Source organism: Schistocerca nitens, chromosome 1 (assembly GCF_023898315.1).
Source record: "Schistocerca nitens isolate TAMUIC-IGC-003100 chromosome 1, iqSchNite1.1, whole genome shotgun sequence".
In the NCBI taxonomy this organism is placed as follows: Eukaryota; Metazoa; Arthropoda; class Insecta; order Orthoptera; family Acrididae; genus Schistocerca; species Schistocerca nitens.
Window position 1 is genome coordinate 391,443,154 of NC_064614.1, and position 26,136 is coordinate 391,469,289.

Here is a 26,136-nt window from a genome sequence, read left to right on the forward strand (position 1 = left end):
TTTCATGTTGTACGTGAGACGAGGGGCCGGCAGACATTCCTGACTGCACAGCTGATGCGCGGCGCCTGGTGACTGTCAGCTGTCGGCGCTGACGTCACGGCGCAAGTCAACGAACTGTCGCTGCTAGCGGCAGGCTGCCGTACACCCTTCCGACGGCTTGCAACGTCTCGCCGACATCACAACCACTACACCAGCAGTGATGGCTCTTACCTTGATGCAACTGTGAAATGTACCTAATGTTGACGATGAAAAAAGAATTACCAACTACAATGTAAACTTGTAACTAACCTAATGTGCAAAGGACACAGAAAGTGAAAAGCTGACTGCATATGTAAAATCTTAACGAATATTCCAAATATTGTTGTGATGTACACGTGCATTTTATACAAAATACGTGCCAAGACAGTTACAAATAAGCAAGGCACAGACAGACATTATTCGCAAAGATGACCTTTAATAGTTCAAGATAAACGTACTGTGTACGTAATTTCAGTCAACATCTATTTCATGATATATATATTCAGGGCGTAAATTTTAAGTTGACAAACCAGAATAACTGGAAAAGTAAGCTTCACACGAAAAAATGTGTAGAATCCAAAGTTGATTATTTTCGAGGGGGACATCTGCTGGTACTAAAATTAGCCCGCCACCCCAGCCCCCAAGGGTGGGATGGGCGGCAACTTTAAAATTTCGAATGGGAACCCTATTTTTTATTGTTGAATCAGATTCTACATAAAAAACTAAGAACATTTTGTCTTAAACATTTTTTTTGGTTCTTGGTAGTTGGCGCTGTAATTAATGAAAATCCATGTTCTCATTTTTGAGTGGAACATGGTTACTGATAAATAAAAAATACATATTTACTTCGTAAATTTTGATTCGCTAAACTAAAACTGTCCCCATAGGGTGGGGTTTCAGAGAGAGGAATTAAAGTTTTACAAATATTGGCCCATTTCATCAATGTTATTTGGTCAACATTTGTAAAACATTTGGTGTCAGAGAGAGAGGAATTAAAGTTTTACAAATATTGACCCATTTGACCAATATTTTTTGGGTCAACATTTGTAAAAGCTCTAATTACTCCCTCTCAGACTCCACCCTAGGGGGAGAGAGGGAGAGTTTTAGTTTTAGCGAATCAGAATTTACGCAGTAAATAAGTATTTTTTAATTATCCCTAACCATTCTCCACGCAAAAAAGAGAACATGAATTTTCTTGAATTACTGCGCCAACTACCAATAATCAAAACAAATGTGTAAGACAAAAAGTAATTAGTTTTTTATGTAGAATCTGATTCTGCAATGGGGTTCCCATTTGAAATTTTAAAAATTGCCTCCCACCCCACCCCCAGGGGCCGGGGTGGCGGGCTAATTTTAGCACTAGCAGATGTCCCCCTCGAACAAAATCAACTTAGGATTCTACACACTTTTTTGTGTGAAGCTTATTTTCGAGTTATTCTGGTTTGTCAACTTAAAATTGAGTGTAAATATATATTAACAAAGAACATTATTTTGTCTATAATCTCTGTGTAATGAAATCGAACGTGAACAGAGACTATTCGTTTATTATATATATATATATATATATATATATATATATATATATATATATATATATATATGGTGTTACAAAAAGGTACGGCCAAACTTTCAGGAAAATAAAGAAAAGATGTTATGTGGACATGTGTCCGGAAACGATTAATTTCCATGTTAGAGCTAATTTTAGTTTCGTCAGTATGTACTGTACTTCCTCGATTCACCGCCAGTTGGCCCAATTGAAGGAAGGTAATGTTGACTTCGGTGCTTGTGTTGACATGCGACTCATTGCTCTGCAGTACTAGCATCAAGCACATCAGTACGTAGCATCAACAGGTTAGTGTTCATCACGAACGTGGTTTTGCAGTCAGTGCAATGTTTAGAAATGCGGAGTTGGCTGATGCCCATCTGATGTATGGATTAGCACGGGGCAATAGCCCTGGCGAGGTACGTTTGTATCGAGACAGATGTTATGTGGAAATGTGTCCAGAAACGATTAATTTCCATGTTAGAGCTCATTTTAGTTTCGTCAGTATGTACTGTACTTCCTCGATTCACCGCCAGTTGGCCCAATTGAAGGAAGGTAATGTTGACTTCGGTGCTTGTGTTGACATGCGACTCATTGCTCTGCAGTACTAGCATCAAACACATCAGTACGTAGCATCAACAGGTTAGTGTTCATCACGAACGTGGTTTTGCAGTCAGTGCAACGTTTACAAATGTGGAGTTGGCAGATGCCCATCTGATGTATGGATTAGCACGGGGCAATAGTCCTGGCGAGGTACGTTTGTATCGAGACAGATTTCCTGAACAAAGGTGTCCCGACAGGAAGACGTTCGAAGCAATTGATCGGCGTCTTAGGGAGCACGGAACATTCCAGCCTATGACTCGCGACTGAGGAAGACCTAGAGCGACGAGGACACCTGCAATGGACGAGGCAATTCTTCGTGCAGTTGACAATAACCCTAATGTCAGCGTCAGAGAAGTTGCTGCTGTACAAGGTAACGTTGACCACGTCACTGTATGGAGAGTGCTACGGGAGAAACAGTTGTTTCCGTACCATGTACAGCTTGTGCAGGCACTATCAGCAGCTGATTGGCCTCCACGGGTACACTTCCGCGAATGGTTCATCCAACAATGTTTCAATCCTAATTTCAGAGCAAATGTTCTCTTTACGGATGAGGCTTCATTCCAACGTGATCAAATTGTAAATTTTCACAATCAACATGTGTGGGCTGACGAGAATCCGCACGCAATTGTGCAATCACGTCGTTAACACAGATTTTCTATGAACGTTTGGGCAGGCATTGTTGGTGATATCTTGATTGGGCCCCATGTTCTTCCACCTACGCTCAATGGAGCACGTTATCATGATTTCATATGGGATACTCTACCTGTGCTGCTAGAACATGTGCCTTTACAAGTACGACACAACATGTGGTTCATGCACGATGGAGCTCCTGCACATTTCAGTCGAAGTGTTCGTACGTTTCTCAACAACAGATTCGGTGACCGATGGATTGGTAGAGGCGGATCAATTCCATGGCCTCCACGCTCTCCTGACCTCAACCCTCTTGACTTTCATTTATGGGGGCATTTGAAAGCTCTTGTCTACGCAACCCCGGTTCCAAATGTAGAGACTCTTCGTGCTCGTATTGTGGATGGCTGTGATACAATAAGCCATTCTCCAGGGCTGCATCAGCGCATCAGGGATTCCATGCGACGGAGGGTGGAAGGGTGGATGCATGTATCCTCGCTAACGGAGGACATTTTGAACGTTCTGTTGCTGTGTGTTTCCATTCCATGATTAATGTGATTCGAAGAGAAGTAATAAAATGAGCTCTAACATGGAAAGTAAGCGTTTCCGGACACATGTCCACATAACATATTTTCTTTCTTTGTGTGTGAGGAATGTTTCCTGAAAGTTTGGCCGTACCTTTTTGTAACACCCTATATATATTTACGCTAAAACTCTCCCTCCCTCCCCAGAGAGTGGAGTTTGAGAGAGAGGAATTAAAGCTTTACAAATATTGCCCCATTTAACCAATGTTGTTTGGGTCAACATTTCCTCTCTCTCAGACCCCACACTATGGGGAGAGACAGAGAGTTTCAGTTTCAGCGAATCAAAATTTACGAAGTTAATAAGTATTTTTTATTTATCCGCAACCATTTCCACTCAAAAATGAGAACGTGGATTTTCTAGAATTACAGCGCCAACTACCAAGAATCAAAACAAATGTTTAAGACAAAATGCACTTAGTTTTTTTATGTAGAATCTGATTCTGCAATAAGAATGGGATTCTCATTTGAAATTTTAAAGTTCGCTTCCACCCCACCTCCAGGGGCTGGGGTGGCGAGCTAATTTTAGCACCAGTAGATGTCCCCCTCGAATATAATCAGCTTTGGATTCTACACATTTTTTCGTGTGAAGCTTATTTTTCAAGCTATTCTGGTTTGCCAACTTAAAATTTATGTTGATTAATTCAATGGACATATTATCAGCATAAATAATATAAAGAGAGACTGAATGTCAACAATCCGAAGGCTCCGGGTGAGGTTTTTCACCTGTTTTTCCTTACTCCTGTAACCCAAATGGGGGAGAGTTAACCAATTCGTACCAGGTCTGTAGGATTCCGGATTGTTCACATTCCTGATAGTAAATGTACTCACCTGTGATAGTGAGATCGAAACATATCTAAGACACATGAACTATATATGACACATCTAATTGTATATATAACAGTGTTTTGAACTAAATGGACCTTCCACATTTATGGGAACATGAACACTGAACTAATGATGCGAGACGGCAGTGAGACTGTACATAAATACGTAAACAATATTAAGTAAACCCTCACTAGGGGGCACATGTCACGGTACGTCACATAAATTGACATTTTAAAAAAGAAAAGGGTTTTTGCTTGTGTGACGTGTGAACTATAAATTATTTCAAGACTCCTTACGTGTGTGCGATGTATAATAAATGTTAAAAAGTGTAATTATTATCATCAAAGCTCACAAACAGCGATGTGATTAACAAAGAACATGTTTTTCTCCATAAACTCTGTGGAATGAAAATGAACATGGCCAGAGACTATTGTTTTATTGAACTCTCTCTCCTATTTTGTTTCGTCTATCGGAATGCCGCCATTGTATAGCAGTCTGGTATTTAATGTAAGTTCGGCTGTAATTTAGCAAAATATAATTGTTATGGGACAGTGTGCATTATTGATTTAGTGGGTGCCTCTCATGGTAGTAACTGCTAATTATAATTAAAAAATTTATCTTCAGAACTTCGTGTTGCTGAGAGCTCATCTCCCCTATCAGCATTTGGACGGCCATTACGCTGACGCTATTTTATAATTAGAAATTAATGTCATAATATTAAATGTAAACGTGAGAGATTTCTCTGTTTTGATCTTCCAATAGTTTCAGAGTTCACAGAGTAAAAACAGATTTCATTTATTAATATTTATAATACTGAATGAATTCAGTATGTTTTAAGTTTGGCCGCTTAACGGCAAATGAAATTCTCTGTAGTTTTGCCTTGCAAATAACGAATAATAAATAATGAAAAGTATTCCATTCAACGAGCATAACAGTATCTCAGTTACTTTATGGAGTTTTGTACATAATGACCAGTAGCCCCCTGAGAACCAAAATAATTATTACAGGTTGCGTAAAAGCACCCACATTTTCTTTTAAAAATAGCACCAGCGCTCACGCGACCCATCTATTAGAAGGCGGTGAGTTGCGCGTTGTGTTTAAAATACACTCCTGGAAATTGAAATAAGAACACCGTGAATTCATTGTCCCAGGAAGGGGAAACTTTATTGACACATTCCTGGGGTCAGATACATCACACGATCACACTGTCAGAACCACAGGCACATAGACACAGGCAACAGAGCATGCACAATGTCGGCACTAGTACAGTGTATATCCACCTTTCGCAGCAATGCAGGCTGCTATTCTCCCATGGAGACGATCGTAGAGATGCTGGATGTAGTCCTGTGGAACGGCTTGCCATGCCATTTCCACCTGGCGCCTCAGTTGGACCAGCGTTCGTGCTGGACGTGCAGACCGCGTGAGACGACGCTTCATCCAGTCCCAAACATGCTCAATGGGGGACAGATCCGGAGATCTTGCTGGCCAGGGTAGTTGACTTACACCTTCTAGAGCATGTTGGGTGGCACGGGATACATGCGGACGTGCATTGTCCTGTTGGAACAGCAAGTTCCCTTGCCGGTCTAGGAATGGTAGAACGATGGGTTCGATGACGGTTTGGATGTACCGTGCACTATTCAGTGTCCCCTCGACGATCACCAGTGGTGTACGGCCAGTGTAGGAGATCGCTCCCCACACCATGATGCCGGGTGTTGGCCCTGTGTGCCTCGGTCGTATGCAGTCCTGATTGTGGCGCTCACCTGCACGGCACCAAACACGCATACGACCATCATTGGCACCAAGGCAGAAGCGACTCTCATCGCTGAAGACGACACGTCTCCATTCGTCCCTCCATTCACGCCTGTCGCGACACCACTGGAGGCGGGCTGCACGATGTTGGGGCGTGAGCGGAAGACGGCCTAACGGTGTGCGGGACCGTAGCCCAGCTTCATGGAGACGGTTGCGAATGGTCCTCGCCGATACCCCAGGAGCAACAGTGTCCCTAATTTGCTGGGAAGTGGCGGTGCGGTCCCCTACGGCACTGCGTAGGATCCTACGGTCTTGGCGTGCATCCGTGCGTCGCTGCGGTCCGGTCCCAGGTCGACGGGCACGTGCACCTTCCGCCGACCACTGGCGACAACATCGATGTACTGTGGAGACCTCACGCCCCACGTGTTGAGCAATTCGGCGGTACGTCCACCCGGCCTCCCGCATGCCCACTATACGCCCTCGCTCAAAGTCCGTCAGCTGCACATACGGTTCACGTCCACGCTGTCGCGGCATGCTACCAGTGTTAAAGACTGCGATGGAGCTCCGTATGCCACGGCAAACTGGCTGACACTGACGGCGGCGGTGCACAAATGCTGCGCAGCTAGCGCCATTCGACGGCCAACACCGCGGGTCCTGGTGTGTCCGCTGTGCCGTGCGTGTGATCATTGCTTGTACAGCCCTCTCGCAGTGTCCGGAGCAAGTATGGTGGGTCTGACACACCGGTGTCAATGTGTTCTTTTTTTCATTTCCAGGAGTGTATTATAGCCGAGGTCCGTACGAATGTTATCGTGGTATTGGGTTATTTCAAAGTCTCAAACTAGCCCACAGTATTTAACAAAGTATATGAGATTGCAGTATTTAATAGATATTTATTTTTATTAAGTACCGCAATAAGTAAAGGAACCAAAAATACCCGTGTACCGCGATAACGCTTATTCATTTCCTACTAAACGAACAACTCTCTGTTCCAAAATCACCTGTGCCAAACATCCTGGGAGACTTTCTTCCTCTCACTCCGTTAGAGGTAACTTAGCGGGCTCTAGCCACATTGTAGTCAACGTCCTGATTTCGCCACATCGGCCACACCTTCGTCCAGAGCTTATGATAGGACTTGTGCTGGTACGGGACACACTGTAAGATGAGTCCGACGACGATAACATGACCGAATAGATTTAAAATACCCTACCAATGGAACATCCGTCATTGTCTGATGACTGTCCACCTGCCAACTTATACCACGACTAAAAGAAACGTGTAAAGTAACAGAAAATTCGGTGGCAGTTTCTGACGAATTCCGAGACCATGTGAGTAATTTTATGTGTGTTTATGCAATTGTGTGAATTACACTACTGGCCATTAAAACTGCTACACCAAGAAGAAATGCAGATGATAAACGGGTAATTGAACAAATATATTATACTAGAACTGACATGTGATTACATTTTCAAGCAATTTGGGTGTACAGTTCCTGAGAAATCAGTACCCACAACAACCATCTCTGGCCGTAATAACGGCCTTGATACGCCCGGGCATTGAGTCAAACAGAGCTTGGATGACGTGTACAGGTACAGCTGCCCATGCAGTTTCAACACGATACTACTGTTCATCAAGAGTAGTGACTGGCGTATTGTGACGAGCCAATTGCTCGGCCACCATTGACCAGACGTTTTCAATTGGTGAGAGATCTGGAGAATGTGCTGGCCAGGGCAGCAGTCGAACATTTTCTGTAATCAGAAAGGCCCGTACAGGACCTGCTACATGCGGTAGTGCATTATCCTGTTGAAATGTAGGGTTTCGCAGGGATCGAATGAAGGGTAGAGCCACGGGTCGTAACACATCTGAAATGTAACGTCCACTGTTCAAAGCGCCATTAATGCGAACAAGAAGTGACCGAGACGTGTAACCAATGGCAATGTAATCCGAATAAATGACGTTTTGCCATTCGTGCACCCAGGTTCGTCGTTGAGTACACCATCGCAGGCGCTCCTGTCTGTGATGCAGCGTCAAGGGTAACCGCAGCCAAGGTCTCCGAGCTGATAGTCCATGCTGCTGCAAACGTCGTCGAACTGTTCGTGCAGATGGTTGTTGTCTTGCAAACGTCCCCATCTGTTGACTCAGGGATCGAGACGTGGCTGCGCGATCCGTTACAGCCATGCGGATAAGATGCCTGTCATATCGACTGCTAGTGATATGAGGCCGTTGGGATCCAGCACGGCGTTCCGTATTACCCTCCTGAACCCACAGATTCCATATTCTGCTAACTGTCATTGCATCTCGACCAATGCGAGCAGAAATGTCGCGATACGATAAACCGCAATCGCGATAGGCTACAATCCGACCTTTATCAAAGTCGGAAACGTGATGGTACACATTTCTCCTCCTTACACGAGGCATCACAACAACGTTTCACCAGGCAACGCAGGTCAACTGCTGTTTGTCTATGAGAAATCGGTTGGGAACTGTCCTGATGTCAGAACTTTGTAGGTGTCGCCACCGGCGCCAACCTTGTGTGAATGCTCTGAAAAGCTAATCATTTGCATATCAGAGCATGTTCTTCCTGTCGGTTAAATTTCGCGTCTGTTGCACGTCACCATCGAGGTGTAGCAATTTTAATGGCCAGTAGTGTAGATGAATTATTGAGGGTGGGGGGTGGGGAGGGGGTATTCTGTAATAAGTAAGATGTATAATGATGTAAATGAAAGAAAAGTTCTTCTTCTAATAATTCGAGGAACTTTTTGACTCTTATTTGTAACTGCGACAAAATACTACTAATTACTACAGTGTAACGGGTTGGCACTACTGGGAAATCGGCAGGAATCTAATACTCAGAACAACGTATGAGAACGAGGTAAAAGAAAGTGCGTATATTTTATGTCTGTAACAATTGTCAACATTGCCATATATCTCAAAAACTAAATCACATACAATATGCTAACAGGTATAACAATAAAATGCTTTTCAAATTCAACAACTGATACGAAATTTTCACAGTCCACTTCCACAAATTGTAATAAAAATCTATCACTCTAGCTGACAATACAAAAGTCCTAGCTACGTAATAACGGTATATATGTTATGTAATGTGTACGAATGTAACACGTGACGTATGGGAGAGCAAACGGGGTGTGTGCGGGCGCGAGCGCGGCCGCTCAGATCTGGCTGGAGTCGCGCCGCTTGATGGGCTCCAGGGGCGCGTATCTGCCGGCGCCGAGCACGGAGGGCGGCGCCGGGGGCGGAGGGGGCGGCGAGGGCGGCGTGGGCGGCGTGGGCGGCTCGGAGCAGCGCGTCAGCCGGATGGCGGGCCGGCCCTCGGCCGGCGGCTCCTTCAGCAGCCGCAGCTCCTCCAGGCTGGGCTTGAAGCAGCGAGGCGGCGGCGTCCCCACCTCGGCGCGCGCCTCCACCTGCCGACACGACAGCGCACACTGACAGAGGGCGAGACACCAGCAGGAAAAGCCGGCGATACCTGTGTCGGAAGTTCCATGCGGCTTTTCGCGGATGATGCTGTACTATACAGAGAAGTTGCAGCATTAGAAAATTGCAGCGAAATGCGGGAAGATCTGCAGCGGATAATCACTTGGTGCAGGGAGTGGCAACTGACCCTTAACATAGACAAATGTAATGTATTGCGAGTACATAGAAAGAAGGATCCTTTATTGTATGATTATATAATAGCGGAACAAACATTGGTAGCAGTTACTTCTGTAAAATATCTGGGAGTATGCGTACAAAACGGTTGGTAAGGCGGGTGCCAGGTTGAAATTCGTTGGGAGAGGCCTTAGAAAATGTAGTCCGTCAATAAAGGAGGTGGCTTACAAAACACTCGTTCGACCTATACTTGAGTATTGCTCATCAGTGTGCGATCCGTACCAGGTCGGGTTGACGGAGGAGATAGAGAAGATCCAAAGAAGAGCGGCGCGTTTCGTCACAGGGTTATTTGGTAAGCGTGATAGCGTTACGGAGATGTTTAGCAAATTCAAGTGGCAGACTCTGCAAGAGAGGCGCTCTGCATCGCGGTGTAGCTTGCTGTCCAGGTTTCGAGAGGGTGCGTTTCTGGATGAGGTATCGAATATATTGCTTCCCCCTCCTAATACCTCCCGACGAGATCACGAATGTAAAATTAGAATGATTCGAGCGCGCACGGAGGCTTTCCGGCAGTCGTTCTTCCCGCGAACCATACGCGACTGGAACAGGAAAGGGAGGTAATGACGGTGGCACGAAAGTGCCCTCCGCCACACACCGTTCGGTGGCTTGCGGAGTATCAATGTAGATGTAGATGTAGAAATGTTCCACAAGTTATGACCTGTAACGTTTTTCACCACAACAGTTGGAAAGTTCTCCCTGCAGCTGCCTCTGAAAAACTGGTGCAACTTGACGAGTATTCCAACTCAAGTTGGCGCCACTAGTATCATTTTTCAGCTTTTGGCAGCAGAACAACAGTTGCCCACTAACTAGCCAAAGCAGGCGTCAGATGTGAATATCTGTGTCTCCGTCTACATCTCAGTCAATACAATTTATTGGCATAAAAAATTACGAGTACAAACAGGTCTTACATATTCAATAAGCACGATTATATACATGCAAGACTCGTCAGGCGCATTTTCTCTCGTGTTTCGGCAGACACTTGCAGCTTCGCTTTTGCGAAGTACAGCTGGAGTCAAAACAAAGAAATACTGCTCGTCACGTCCTTTCTGCAATTTCCAGCACTGAAGGAGAGCGTCGGTTTGTTTCCCATTAGAAGTAAAATTATTTTAAATCGATATTTTACGTTCCCATTCGACAGAGCAGTCCCAAATTAGTCTTGTCAGATATTCGTTTTATGGGTACGTATTAAGAAGGGAAAAACTTACGACACAAAGCGCTGCATTACTGGTTCCATCAAATCAACTCCATGCCACTGGTTACCTGTACTGAGTCACATCCCTCCACCTCACTTAAGGCGGAAACAAACTCTGCTGAGGGAGGCCAAGAAAATCTCTGCATCACCTTCTCTACCACTGCACCAGGAATTCTGTCATCCGCCACAGCAACGATTGTGATCAAGAAGACCAGCAAGTGTTACTACAGGACAACTCATCGCGGATGGTTTTGATCTAAATGAAAGCTGGAAATGTGAATTGTCTACAAAAACATTGGGAACAGGAGCCCATCACCTTGATCCCACAAAGAAGTCAAAAGGTTTTGACCTACCGAGGAAACTTTGGAGTCGCCTCAATAGGTTAAGGACTGGACACGGTTGTTGTAGCTACTTCAAGTACAAATGGGACTAGATCAGTTCACCAATGTGTGACTGTAATTAAGAAGAGCAGACAATTGAACATTTAGTCCAACGCTGTCCACTTCATTCATACCCTGTAATTCCCGATGACTTGTTCACTCTCACACCCAGCTTAATCAACTGGTTGAAAAACACGGACTTTAAGGTTTAATCTTGTCTTATATCATATGTATATCGTATAAAATCATTTGCCTTATATCAACTATATATTGTTTAAAATCACCATCCGATTCAATGAACAAAGGCAGTGAAACGCGAAGAATAATCAGTACTCCAACAGCAACTTAGCGGCACTTCTGCATGGCGGTAGCCGTCATCGCGGGACAGGGCAGTCTGTCGCTGCTGGAGTACTGGTTATTCTTCGTGTTTTACTGTCCTTGTTAAAACTCATATCGGACTAGACTAATTTGGGACCTATCTGTCGAATGGACAAGTAAAATTCAAATTTGAAAACAATTTTTGTTTGCAACGGTAAAACACCGACGCTTTCCATCGATACTGTAGAACGCATGAAACATGCGACGAGTGGTGTATGTCTGGGACGACTTCAGCTACACACTGCCAAAGCGAAATAGCAAATGTCCACCGAAACACCAGGGAAAGACGACTCTTAGGAGAGAACACTAGGGAAAAAATTACGCTCACTGGTGCCTTTCGCTCTGAACCTGCCCATGCTTTACTGGACATTCTTGTGTTAAAAACAGCTGTTGTTAATAAATAATGTAGAAATAAAACGGAATGTTGAAAATATAATCAAGTAAGACGACATAAAATAAAGGGAATTTGATTAAAGTTTTAAGTGAAAAGCTTTCAGCTTATACTGCTACATGTGTTACTGGATGCCTCGGAAGCGATCGATACTTTCCGACTAATTACAACTGTACCTACATCTATACCTATTGTCGCTACACTTTTCTACAATGCCCCCAATGGTGTATGCATGCCTCGGCATACCTCGTGTCTACGCAGACTTGTGTGAGTGGCTGTAGCACTTTCAATTTTGTAATTTTATATTATTTTTCTCCTAAATATATTTTAGTTGTGCCTGTCGTTCTCTATTATGAAGGTAATACTTGTTGTTAGGAATCTATCCCTCTGTTCCTCAGATAAGTCGCGTTATTTTGATCTTCAGAGTATCTACTTGATACTAAAGCCTGAAAGCTGAAGAACTGTATTTGAATATTCAACGTGCAATAAAATTAACTGAAGTCTATTAATTTTGATCATTTACAACGGTTTGCAAGTCACAGTATAATTATAATTCTCTGCATTGCCTCTCTAACCGTAAACAGGGGCAACTAAAAATGACGTAATCAGTGAAAATTAGCCTCTCCACCTTCAGAGATTGGTGTGTTACCACATCCTATTCGATGTAGATCTTTGGGATATGAACCATGGCCTGTTAATAGGTGCGCCATACCTCTAGTAGGGTCAATGTCGTGCATACTGCTTGCAGTGTTCTCTATACCCATCTTACCGTGTTTCTAATGTCCCAGACAAACTGCCGTTCGTCTAATCTCCCAGCTCTTAAGCGTCTTTTATTAGAGTCCTGCGATCCCGTACATTTGACTATATCGTTCAGGGCGCAGCCAATACAACGGTGTCCTGTAACGTTCCGCGATATCGAACCGACATATCCCCAGAATTTTCAGTAAACCCTCGACAGGTGTGCCAAAGTCACCGGTGATCTTCAGGAGTACGCTCCGTTGTGTTCGTCGTAATATTGTTCAAATGGCTCTGAGCACTATGGGACTTAATATCTATGGTCATCAGTCCCCTAGAACTTAGAACTACTTAAACCTAAGTAACCTAAGGACATCACACAACACCCAGTCATCACGAGGCAGAGAAAATCCCTGACCCCGCCGGGAATCGTAATATTGTTCTGTAACGCTCCAATTGAAGGCGGTGCGTCCAGACTCTGGAAAGAAAACTCGCAATGGCGTTAAAGAAAGCTTCATGATGTAACAGCACTACAAGCATCAGTAATTTACAGACGTTAGTGTCAACACGGGCAGTCTTATGCATAATTTTGAGCAACGGATGCTACACATTCCAAGTAGTTCCTTTTCGCGCCTAGAGGAATACTTACATTCCTGAAAATTGTGCTGTGTTTTACGAGAATTCCACCGAGCCTCGGGGAAGGATTTCTACCGAGAGAGTCTTCTCTTCAGAGGTATGTACACGGTATTATGGACGGCTATAGCCAGTTTGGTTTGCGTGCACCACAGTTCTAACTGAACGAACACAACATTCGTCTTTTCACTTGGAGTTCACAGACACAACCACTAGTACCTCATCCGCGTGCCCAGCAACACATTCAACAATATCTGCCCTGTCTAACACGTCTAACAAGGGTTCAATACGAAAATCCCGGAACAATGGACTACTTAAGGAGTTTCGTGAACAAGCCTTGCTAATCGTTTTTATTACCTTGCTCTGCCCCGCATGTCATTAGACGCTACTCTCACTACAATAATAGACACAATTCTGGTACAGACATTTGATGGCCCCAAAGTGTAGGCCACCAAAGGTTATCGAATGCTCTTGTAATGTTAATCATGAGTGCAACTGCATGCTTCGTAATTAAATTTTCTACAATCTGAATAGCTTTATCAACGGCATCATCTACCCTTTCCTGGATCCGTACTGGCAGTGAGTCAGATCCAAGACCTCCCTGGGTGCCTGCAACCGGTTATAAGCCAGACGCTCCTGGACCTTGACCAAGACGTTTAACAAGGAAATAGGTCTACAGCTTTTCAGTGATACCCCTCTTAATCACTACTGTCCGAGCTGTTTTCGAAATCGCCAACAGCGCGGAGTGGCCGCGTGGTTTGAGGCGTCATGTCACAGAGTGCGCGGCCCCTCCCGCCGGAGGTTCGAGTCCTCCCTTTTGCATGGGTGTGTGTGTTGTTCTTTGCATAAGTTAGTTAAAGTAGTGTGTAAGTCTAGGGACCGATGACCTGAGCAGTTTGGTCCCTTAGGAATTCACACACATTTGAACATTTCGAAATCGCCACGACCCTACCTATTCGCAACGCATCGTTTACTGATAGTGTCAAATAATGCACTAACGGTGGATTTATCACCCGGACGACCTCGAGGTAGACGCCATCCGAGCCTGGCGACTTTCCAGTTTTGAGTGTGGAAACTGCAATTGCAACTTCTTCCTGAGCGAAAGAAACACCTTCATCTGAGTGTCGTATTCTCTATCTACTTCACTTCGAAATTGTGCACGTATTTTAAAATATGTGTTCGTGTTATCATCAATAAGCAGAGCTTTTAGCAGGTATTAAGCAGGCTTCCTCCATTCAACCGTCATTGATCCATATTTTCTACGAATCGTGGACATGGTAGTAGGTTACTTAAGCTTTCCAGTCAACAATATACGGTCTTCCCCATTCGGTAAATTGCAGTTGCCTTCGAAAAACTTATACCAGTGTATTCTTATAGTTTCATGAAGCAATGTATTGTAGCGCATCATAATTGGCCTGTATTCATGAAGCCTCGCAGTGCGCTCTGATTCCCCTAAAGCACATTGATAAGCTCTTCTTCTTGCTCCTACCCGTCGCCTCACCACGGCATTGTAATCTGACTATCTTTTTCTTAGGGATTTTTAATGTTCTGTGCTCTTTACAAGTGTTCGGTTAATAGCTGGGAGCCCAAGTTTACATGTACGGGAAACGATTAGTTGGAAATGCTGCAATGTAGGCAATTAAGCGATTCCAATCCTCTTTCATCTGCTTGTCTCTCTACTGTTACCATTCTCCCCTTCGATGACATCTGCATTATTGTCACTGGGTGCCAGGTATTGGGACACTTGTCAGGCATTAATCTTAGCTGTGCCCCCCAGTTTGCTAAAGTGACATCTTTATTAGTGGAAATACCTGTTCCTCCCTCTAATGTACTCAGCTGACTCTCTAAACTTATTACAATGAAGTCTAATTACTGTACTGCGCCCTCTACTGTCTTAGCTCATTCGTCAGTTTGCTTACTGTGCCACAGGTTACAATATGTCACCACAAAGAGACACACACCTCACCCATAAAGGGCTAACGGCCTGAGTTTATCCTTAAAAGGTCCGATAGGATGTGAATACTGCACGTACAAGCCTACTATAACGCACTTTGCGCGTCCTTCACGCTTACTGTGACCATATGCACCTCAAACATGGCTGTGCCACGTTGGTCATAGTAAATTTCCTACTTTTAATGAAAATTCCAGACGTTACCTGATCATGGCCGGGAATTGTTGACATATCCACAGGAAATTGTGGGATCATATTGATTCTACAGCATGGGTCTTGGAAACAACCAACTCGTCGATTAGTGTTCGTATTTCAGTTGTTGCCAGTTTACATAGCGCAACATTAACCTTTTCAGACCCTCTGGCTGCAATTGTGTACATTTACTTTTACTGTATCTTAACTGCAACAAATGTTTTCCCACTGGAAATCTGAGGTACACATTTGTTAATATTAAAACTTTTCAGATTGAGCAAGTGCTGCCAACTGTTGGGCATCACTATGAAAATATTAGCAAGTCAATGTAGCAGTGTGCAGCAGCTCATGACCATTAGCATACACGGATGTGGTTGGTTGGCTACATTCCACTGTATAATTGAATGTTGCTATTGTTATTCTGCGTGGTAATTATTAAATGATCATTTTACTATTGATGACGAGAAAATTTCGTAATTCGTTATTTTACTCCATAAAGTGAAGTCAAGTGTACGAAGTCTGTTTTGAAAACGGGTACATCTGGCATGTAAAATCATTAAAAGATCAACTACGAGCATTACCACATAGAGAAAAATTTTTCTTCCTCCAGAAAAATTCATATCTGAAACGGTTAATATATACACTCCTGGAAATGGAAAAAAGAACACATTGACACCGGTGTGTCAGACCCACCATACTTGCTCCGGACACTGCGAGAGGGCTGTACAAGCAATGATCACACGCACGGCACAGCGGACACACCGAACCGCGGACTTTGAGCGAGGGCGTATAGTGGGCATGCGGGAGGCCGGGTGGACGTACCGCCGAATTGCTCAACACGTGGGGCGTGAGGTCTCCACAGTACATCGATGTTGTCGCCAGTGGTCGGCGGAAGGTGCACGAGCCCGTCGACCTGGGACCGGACCGCAGCGACGCACGGATGCACACCAAGACCGTAGGATCCTACGCAGTGCCGTAGGGGACCGCACCGCCACTTCCCAGCAAATTAGGGACACTGTTGCTCCTGGGGTATCGGCGAGGACCATTCACAACCGTCTCCATGAAGCTGGGCTACGGTCCCGCACACCGTTAGGCCGTCTTCCGCTCACGCCCCAACATCGTGCAGCCCGCCTCGAGTGGTGTCGCGACAGGCGTGAATGGAGGGACGAATGGAGACGTGTCGTCTTCAGCGATGAGAGTCGCTTCTGCCTTGGTGCCAATGATGGTCGTATGCGTGTTTGGCGCCGTGCAGGTGAGCGCCACAATCAGGACTGCATACGACCGAGGCACACAGGGCCAACACCCGGCATCATGGTGTGGGGAGCGATCTCCTACACTGGCCGTACACCACTGGTGATCGTCGAGGGGACACTGAATAGTGCACGGTACATCCAAACCGTCATCGAACCCATCGTTCTACCATTCCTAGACCGGCAAGGGAACTTGCTGTTCCAACAGGACAATGCACGTCCGCATGTATCCCGTGCCACCCAACGTGCTCTAGAAGGTGTAAGTCAACTACCCTGGCCAACAAGATCTCCGGATCTGTCCCCCATTGAGCATGTTTGGGACTGGATGAAGCGTCGTCTCACGCGGTCTGCACGTCCAGCACGAACGCTGGTCCAACTGAGGCGCCAGGTGGAAATGGCATGGCAAGCCGTTCCACAGGACTACATCCAGCATCTCTACGATCGTCTCCATGGGAGAATAGCAGCCTGCATTGCTGCGAAAGGTGGATATACACTGTACTAGTGCCGACATTGTGCATGCTCTGTTGCCTGTGTCTATGTGCCTGTGGTTCTGTCAGTGTGATCATGTGATGTATCTGACCCCAGGAATGTGTCAATAAAGTTTCCCCTTCCTGGGACAATGAATTCACGGTGTTCTTATTTCAATTTCCAGGAGTGTAGTAGCTTTCTCTTGTAATGCGTACTGAGTGTGAACAAAGACCATCGAAGAGGAGAGCAATGGGTCAAAGTATGAGTGTCCACTCACATTAGCAAAATCTCTTTGTAATTGCTCGATGACATATGGGCGACCGTAGCATTAGCGCGGTTCCGGACTGAAGCGCCTAGAACCGCTCGGCCACAGCGGCCAGCTAAGTGGGAGGAATCCAGTTTCGTATTCAGTCATAACTGGAGTCGACGTTGGATAACAATTATCCGTACCGGTGTATCTCTGATTTACATGACACTGTCCCTTTGTTCATCAACCGACGACTGTCAGGACAACAGGAACAGGAATCAAAACTCATTGCACTGTACATCACCACCTATCGTCGCCAATATTTGGTTAATGGATGCGTTACGAATGTTTGCTGCCAAACTGTGCGTTGGGGTAGAACCATTTTTTAGTCTACACTAAGTTAATTTTTCTATAGAAAATTTAAAACAATTGCGTAATTGTAAAAATGCAGCATTTATGATGTGTGCACGCTGCCGAGACAGTTACTGCTTCCCCTGTTTTTACAACCTACTACGTGTTTATCAACAACAGTGAAATGATAAAAGTATCTACTTTTATATACGAAGTCCTCGTCTATGCCGTACAACCCCTTCCTGGAAATTTATTTGCAATCCCCAAATTTTCTTTTCCTCTTCATTCCGTTAATGAATAAATTAATAAATACAATTATTTCGGTTTATTTGTAGAGTAAGTAACGTAAAAACTGAAAATAAAAGAAGTTTTTGAGTAGGGAATCGACAGAACGACTCTCAGTTTCCCATTCTGTGCTATTTCTGCTGCGCCAATCGCCGCCTGGTAAGTATGCTACGATAAATGTATTATGTCTCACCCAGTCGTCATGGCCAAATGGAGCTCTCACTTCCGTCACTTTTATATCTGGGCAAGCCCTGCATATGCCATAAATTTAGACGAAATCGGTGATGACATGTAGGCGCTGTACCCGTGTTAGTGGCGAATATGGAGCTTACACTAAAACAACTTTTTGTCATAGGGGATTTGGCACTCTTCCTTGGGACATTACGATATAACTGACATCTCATACTTTTATTTCGATACCCGTCGTATGGGTGTAGGTAGCAAGTATCTATTAATTTTATAGCATTGTAAAAATAGTGGAGTTCGTTTTACAAAAATAATTATCTTTTACTACCACTTTAATCAGAATTTGAATGTGTCCAGTATCAATATAGTATAAAAGAAACATAAGCTCAGTAGTACGATAACTTACCATGATCCGTATATCCATACATATTGCAAAAAAGGATGTGTTTGTGTGTGTGTGATATGTTCCACACATTCTTCTAAACCAGAGTGCAACGATTTCAACCAAATATGATACGCTTATTCCTTACTGTCAGGCAACACGCGAAAGGGTTGGGGGGGGGGGGTGGGAGGGAAAAGGGAAATGATAAAAACCACGTATCTGTCTCAGTTCAGGAGATATGGCGTTATAAACAACGGATGCTTGAAAAAATGCCGCATCGTGCACGAAGTTTTAATACAGTTATTCTTTACTACTAAGACATCCCTGACACCTGGAAGGGCTTTTGACAGCTTTCAACGGCGAAGTGAAAAACGGCGTTAGGCGGTAACAACAGGCATCTATAGAGCTATGAAGAGGCTCTGCCATAGAGATGTATACAAAATAACGTCGTAGACAGCCGAGATAGCTGCGCCCAGCATATGAAATTGTCCAGGAATCATCTCAGACCGAGTGCAGTCGTTAAGTAAATATCACAGAAAAAATGGTTCAAATGGCTCTGAGCACTATGGGACTCAACTGCTGTGGTCATAAGTCCCCTAGAACTTGGAACTACTTAAACCTAACTAACCTAAGGACATCACACACATCCATGCCCGAGGCAGGATTCGAACCTGCGACCGTAGCGGTCGTGCGGTTCCAGACTGTAGCGCCTTTAACCGCATGGCCACTCCGGCCGGCAAATATCACAGACAATTTGATTTTGCATACAATGTTCAAATGGTTCGAATGGCTCTAAGCACTATGGGATTTAACATCTGAGGTCATCAGTCCCCTAGATTTAGAACTACTTAAACCTAACTACCGAGCGAGGTGGCGCAGTGGTTAGACACTGGACTCGCATTCGGGAGGATGACGGTTCAATCCCGCGTCCGGCCATCCTGATTTAGGTTTTCCGTGATTTCCCTAAATCGCTCCTGGTAAATGCCGGTATAGTTCCTTTGATTAGATGAGATTAGATTAGATTAATACTAGTTCCGTGGATCATGAATACGATATTTCGTAATGATGTGGAACGAGTCGAATTTTCCAATACATGACATAATTAGGTTAATTTAACAACATACTTAAGTTAATATAACAACTTTATTTTATTGTGTTTTTTTGTTTTTCTTTATTTTTATTTTTATTTTTATTTTTTTAATACTTTTTTTGTTTTTTTTCTTAATTTATATCTAAAAATTCCTCTATGGAGTAGAAGGAGTTGTCATTCAGAAAGTCTTTTAATTTCTTCTTAAATACTTGTTGGTTATCTGTCAGACTTTTGATACTATTTGGTAAGTGACCAAAGACTTTAGTGCCAGTATAATTCACCCCTTTCTGTGCCAAAGTTAGATTTAATCTTGAATAGTGAAGATCATCCTTTCTCCTAGTATTGTAGTTATGCACACTGCTATTACTTTTGAATTGGGTTTGGTTGTTAATAACAAATTTCATAAGAGAGTATATATACTGAGAAGCTACTGTGAATATCCCTAGATCCTTAAATAAATGTCTGCAGGATGATCTTGGGTGGACTCCAGCTACTATTCTGATTACACGCTTTTGTGCAATAAATACTTTATTCCTCAGTGATGAATTACCCCAAAATATGATGCCATATGAAAGCAATGAGTGAAAATAGGCGTAGTAAGCTAATTTACTAAGATGTTTATCACCAAAATTTGCAATGACCCTTATTGCATAAGTAGCTGAACTCAAACGTTTCAGCAGATCATCAATGTGTTTCTTCCAATTTAATGTCTCATCAATGGACACACCTAAAAATTTGCAATATTCTACCTTAGCTATATGCTTCTGATTAAGGTCTATATTTATTAATGGCGTCATACCATTCACTGTACGGAACTGTATGTACTGTGTCTTATCAAAATTCAGTGAGAGTCCGTTTACAAGGAACCACTTAGTAATTTTCTGAAAGACAGTATTGACAATTTCATCAGTTAATTCTTGTTTGTCAGGTGTGATTACTATACTTGTATCATCAGCAAAGAGAACTAACTTTGCCTCTTCATGAATATAGAATGGCAAGTCATTAATATATAATAAGAACAACAAAGGACCCAAGACTGACCCTTGTGGAACCCCATTCTTGATAGTTCCCCAGTTTGAGGAATGTGCTGATCTTTGCATGTTACGAGAACTACTTATTTCAACTTTCTGCACTCTTCCAGTTAGGTACGAATTAAACCATTTGTGCACTGTCCCACTCATGCCACAATACTTGAGCTTGTCTAGCAGAATTTCATGATTTACACAATCAAAAGCCTTTGAGAGATCAACACAATCAAAAGCCTTTGAAAGGGCACGATGAGACCGATGACCTTGCTGTCTGGTATCCTTCGCCAAAACAACCCCCAACTTAAACCTTACTAACCTAAGGACATCACACACATCCATGCCCGAGGCGGGATTCGAACCTGCGACCGAAGCAGCCGCCAGGTTCCGGACTAAAGCGCCTAGCACCACGCGGCCACAGCGGCCGGCACTATACTACGTTATTAATTTGGAAATTGTACTTAATCAATGGTAAATTATGCATATTTCATTGTACGGCTGTTTCATAATTTAAAATGTTTTTTCGCGAATACATGGAATGAAATTCATTCGGTATACTCTACAACACAATTCAACTTTTTGTTTTCGTTGATAATAGAAAACTGGAAAAATGAATGCCTGTGCAATGCTGAGTTTGTCAGCTAGTAATAAAATGTCACTTTTCAGCAACATATACTAGTTCCAATGTACGTACCCATAGTCAAACAACTGACATGCAGTACGATAATTTTCCAGAGTACTTCTAACTTGTAGAATTCTCGAGTGTCCGCCCGGGTCAAGTCGTGAGCTCTCCATGATATTTCGGCATAAAGGTAGTCCCTGGTAACAACTGCTGCGCTATTGTCGGCGTACCGTATACATTGGTCGTTACCCCCTCCATCACTCTGGTCTTATCGCTGCCTGTATGGCCGCCGCGGTTGGTGGTTGGCGGGGAGTGGGCGGGGGGGGGGGGTATAGCGGGTGCGGACCTCACTGTACGGGAATACTTTTTTTTTCTATGCTCAGTGAAGGGTTTCACGCCTGACTTAGTTGTACGCCGCTATCTTTGTTAATCAGTCCATCTGGGACCCTAATTTCAATGACCTCGTTAATCACGCAATCCCAGAAGGAGGAAGTTTGGCTAAGTAACTTGTTGTCGTTGTAATCGATAGGATGACTAGTTTTTATTCCGCGGTCGGTCAAGGCTGATAAACGTCAGTGTACGTAGATTTTCTGTACCCAGCTGTATCCTGGAAGAAGTCGATTTAAAATCAACTTATTTCTTTCTTTAGCTGAATGATACATTTGTCGTTTGGACATATGGACGCGACAGCTTAGGTGAATTTCTCCATCACCTCAACTCGGTTCACCCCAGCGTAAAGTTTACCATGGAGGTGAAACAGGATGGTGTCCTGCCGTTTCCCGAGGTCCTGGTGAAATGGAAACCAGATGGAAAGCTGGGAAACAGTGTACAGAAAAAGCTACACACATTGATCTATACCTATATTCCTGCAGTAGGCACCGCAGTTCCCAGTGTGAAAGGGTTTTACCCACATTTGATCTCAGGGCGCGATCCATCTGCCACTAAGATAGCCTTCCTATGCAATTGAAGCACTTGGAGACGAACATCCCGAAGAAATGAGTACAGCAGCAAGCATATCAGGCGTGCGTTTAGACGTGTTGTACCTAGTCAATAGCAGGAAGAGAAAGAGAAGCTCATATCAGTAGCGTGGGTTCCGGTTGTCGGCAATACCTCCACGAAAGTCGACAGAATGCAAATCTCTACCAGTACAACAGAGCATACACTGGGGAAACTGTACACACATTAGAATAAAACTAGCCTGAACATAGAGGACGTACTGAATTACGCCAGACCACCAACCAGCCATGGCCTATCATAATATAAAAACTGGCTCTAATGTAGACAGATTACGACAACAGCAAGGTACTTAGCCAATCTTCCTCCTTAGGGGATTGCGTGATTAAAGAGGCCACTGACATTATGGTCCAAGATGGTCTGATTAAAAAAAAAAATAGCGGTCTACAACTGAATCGGGCGTGGAGCCCTGCACTGAGCCTACAAAAACAAAAACGTTCCCGTATAATGAGGTCAGCACCTGACAGCGACAGCGTCGTTACCCCCGCCACTGACACATCCACCGTGGTGGCCGCATGGCAGCGATAGCAGCGGAGTGATGGAGGAGCTAACGGCCAATGTATATTGGCGTCAACAAGAGCGCAGCAGCATTCATCAGGGGCCACCTGAAGATGGCAACGAGTCATTTTTCAAAATATCGTGGAGAACTTATGACGTGACCTGGGCGGACACCCGAGAATTCTGCAAAAAATAACTGACATTGGCAGAAGGCAAGAGGATATAAAATACATACTTTCAATTTAGAAAAACACAGAAGGCAAAATTTAAGAGTTAGGAAGTCTTTTCTGAATGTATTTGTCAGGGGTGTAGCCTTAAAAGAAAGGGACTCGTGAAATATAAACATAACAGAAAAGAAGAAATTAGAGTCGTTTGAAATGTGGTATTAAAGAATAAGGTGGAGAGATCGAATAACTAATGAAGAGGTACGGAAGCAGATCGGGGAGAAGAGAAATGTATTACGTAAGTAGACTAAAACAAGAGAGCATTGTTTTCGAATTTTGGAACATATACTGTGTTCGAACATTATGAATGCCTCGAGGAAAACGATAAGTTAACGCACAGTGACCACAATTTCAGAAAGTAAGTGCAACACAACTTGCTCTTTATTCTCACGAGGTAATGAATGCAATCGACAGGGGATCTCAAACTGATACAAATTTTTGGATTTCTAAAAGGCTTCTGATAGTGTGCCTCACAAGCGGCTTCTAATCACATTGCATGACTATGAAGTACTGTCTCAGCTGTGCTACTGGTTTCGTGAGTTCCGATCAGAATGGTCACACTTCGCAGTAACTGACGGAAAATCATCGAGTAAAACAGATGCAATTTCCCAAGGATGTGTTATATCTGCTTTCCTAATCTACGAAAACAATTTAGGGGGTTATCTGAGCACCCCTCTTACACTGTTTGTAGATGACGTTGTCATTTACTGTCTAATCGGAAGATCAAAACCAATTGCAAAATGATTCAATGTATCTGTAGTGTACGAAAGCCAGCAGTTGACCCCGAAAACTGAAAGGAATCCTTTAAATTTCGGTTTACGATGAATCAAACGAATCGAGAGGCGGTCAGTTCAACTAAATACCTAGGAATGACAATTACGAACACCTTAAAGTGGAGCGATCACATAGATAATGCAGTGGGGAAGACCAATCAAAGACTGCGAGATGTTTTAACGAATTTCAGTCAACAAGTACCTCTTCCGAAACTGAAAATATTCTGCTGACTCCCACCTACATAGGGAGAAATGGTCATCGTAATAAAATAAGAGGTATCAGAGCTCGCACGGAAAGATGTTTGTTCGTTTTTCCCGCGCGCTATTGGAGAGTGGAGCTGTTGAGAAGCAGTGTGAAAGAGGTTTGATTAACCCTCTGTCAGACAAGAACTGCTGCGTAGTCATGTGTATATAGAGGCATGAAGAAACCGTCAGTTTAGTGATGATGGAACTCCAATGTCACAAATTTATAGCCAACCGGTCGCAAATAGAATTAAAATTCTTTAACTAGTTTTCAACGTCAACTAGGGGCGCCTCCTTCAGAAGAAACTGTTTCCTTACCTAACTATATCACAGGAAGGTACATTAATAGCAGGTAGGCATCAGAACAAACACTTAATTTTTAAAAAGTAAATTACATAAAAATACTCACATGTGGTTAAAAGGAAATTTGAGCGACTGGAGCGATGTCGCTCAAATTCCCTTTTAACCACATGTGAGTATTTTTATGCAATTTAATACAGTTGCTTCTGAAGGAGGCGCCCCTAATGGGCGTTGAAAACTAGTTAAAGAATTTTAATTCTATCTGCTACCGGTTGGCTATAAATTTGTGACATTGTAATTAAATACGGTTGCTGATCACAGCCATGTTTAAAACATGATGATGGAAGTGTGTGAATGTAGGCGAGGGGGGAGGGAGGTGGGATAAAAATGGTAGAGGGATACCGAGGGTTGTCTAGGGTAAACAGATTCAAGAGGTTGAGTGGTTGATGGCTGCAGTAGTTTTGCAGATATGAAGAGGCTTGCAGAAGTTAGACGATCGTGGAGAGTTGTATCAAACCAGTCTTCGACTCAAGACCACAATAGTAACAATACATCCAGTACACTGGAAGAGTGTTTATAGATGTAGTACTCGATTTGGTTGATGAAGACATTGTGAAACTTCCACATTTCGCCTTGTGTTCTAAATAAGTACTTTCTGTTCTGTGGAAACTTAGAATACGTAATCAAGCAATACGTAGCTTTACTGTCGCTATCGATGATTTTCTTCTGAGGTTAGTGACGTATCGATACAATTTTAGATGTCGGTACCAAATACCGTTTCGAATGTGCTACTGGAAGGCCGCTAGCTCTGCCGCCGCACTTACTTCCATTGGAGAAACGGTGTCTAGCAGTTGTATGCGCCGAAGGACGACCCGCGTTCCCTGCTCGCTGCAGGACGCCGTCCTCTTCAACTTCCGCGAGTTGACGTCACCGTCGCAGGAGCAACGCCGTTTCTGTGGTGTCCCCTCACAGCCGGCGATTGGGGGAGAGTCTGCGAGCAGCTCCATCGACATGCAGTCGTCATCGTCCATAGGGAACAACGCCATCTCTGCTTCACTGGGGATGCCATCATTCTGCGTCGCTTGCAAACAGCACTGGCTAGACGACGCGGTCGACATTGGGAGACATTCGTCATATTCGTCGCACGACATGGAAGACCGTTACCAGGAAACAATCCGCGCTTCGCTTTCTACTCGCCTCGACAGTGTTTAGCACACCCGTTTGCAGTCTTCGGTAGTTCTACCGTGCACTGCACGGAATCAGCGACGCGGAGCTGCTAAGACTCAGCTGTTGTGACAGGAAACCGCAGCAAGGCAGGAGACGGAAGTGGTCGGGCAGTAATTTTAAATATGTTGTTGTTGTTGTGGTCTTCAGTCCTGAGACTGGTTTGATGCAGCTCTCCATGTTACTCTATCCTGTGCAAGCTTATTCATCTCCCAGTACCTACTGCAACCTACATCCTTCTGAATCTGCTTAGTGTATTGATCTCTTGGTCTCCCTCTACGATTTTTACCCTTCACGCTGCCCTCCAATGCTAAATTTGTGATCCCTTGATGCCTTAAAACATGTCCTACCAACCGATCCCTTCTTCTAGTCAAGTTGTACCACAAACTTCTCTTCTCCCCAATCCTATTCAATACCTCCTCATTAGTTACGTGATCTACCCACCTTATCTTCAGCATTCTTCTGTAGCACCACATTTCGAAAGCTTCTA

At 43.9% G+C, this 26,136-nt stretch overlaps 1 protein-coding gene across 1 annotated transcript in view; it reads right to left on the reverse strand.

The window, feature by feature from the left end:
• Positions 1–8,836: 8,836 nt before the first annotated feature.
• The window catches only part of LOC126249355 (WASH complex subunit homolog 1-like), a 308,384-nt gene continuing 291,084 nt past the window's right edge, over positions 8,837–26,136 (reverse strand). Inside the window, exon 3 of the mRNA XM_049951011.1 lies at positions 8,837–9,371. Within this exon, the coding sequence (XP_049806968.1) occupies positions 9,120–9,371 (252 nt within the window). The 3' untranslated portion in view covers positions 8,837–9,119. The remainder of the gene's footprint in view (positions 9,372–26,136) is intronic.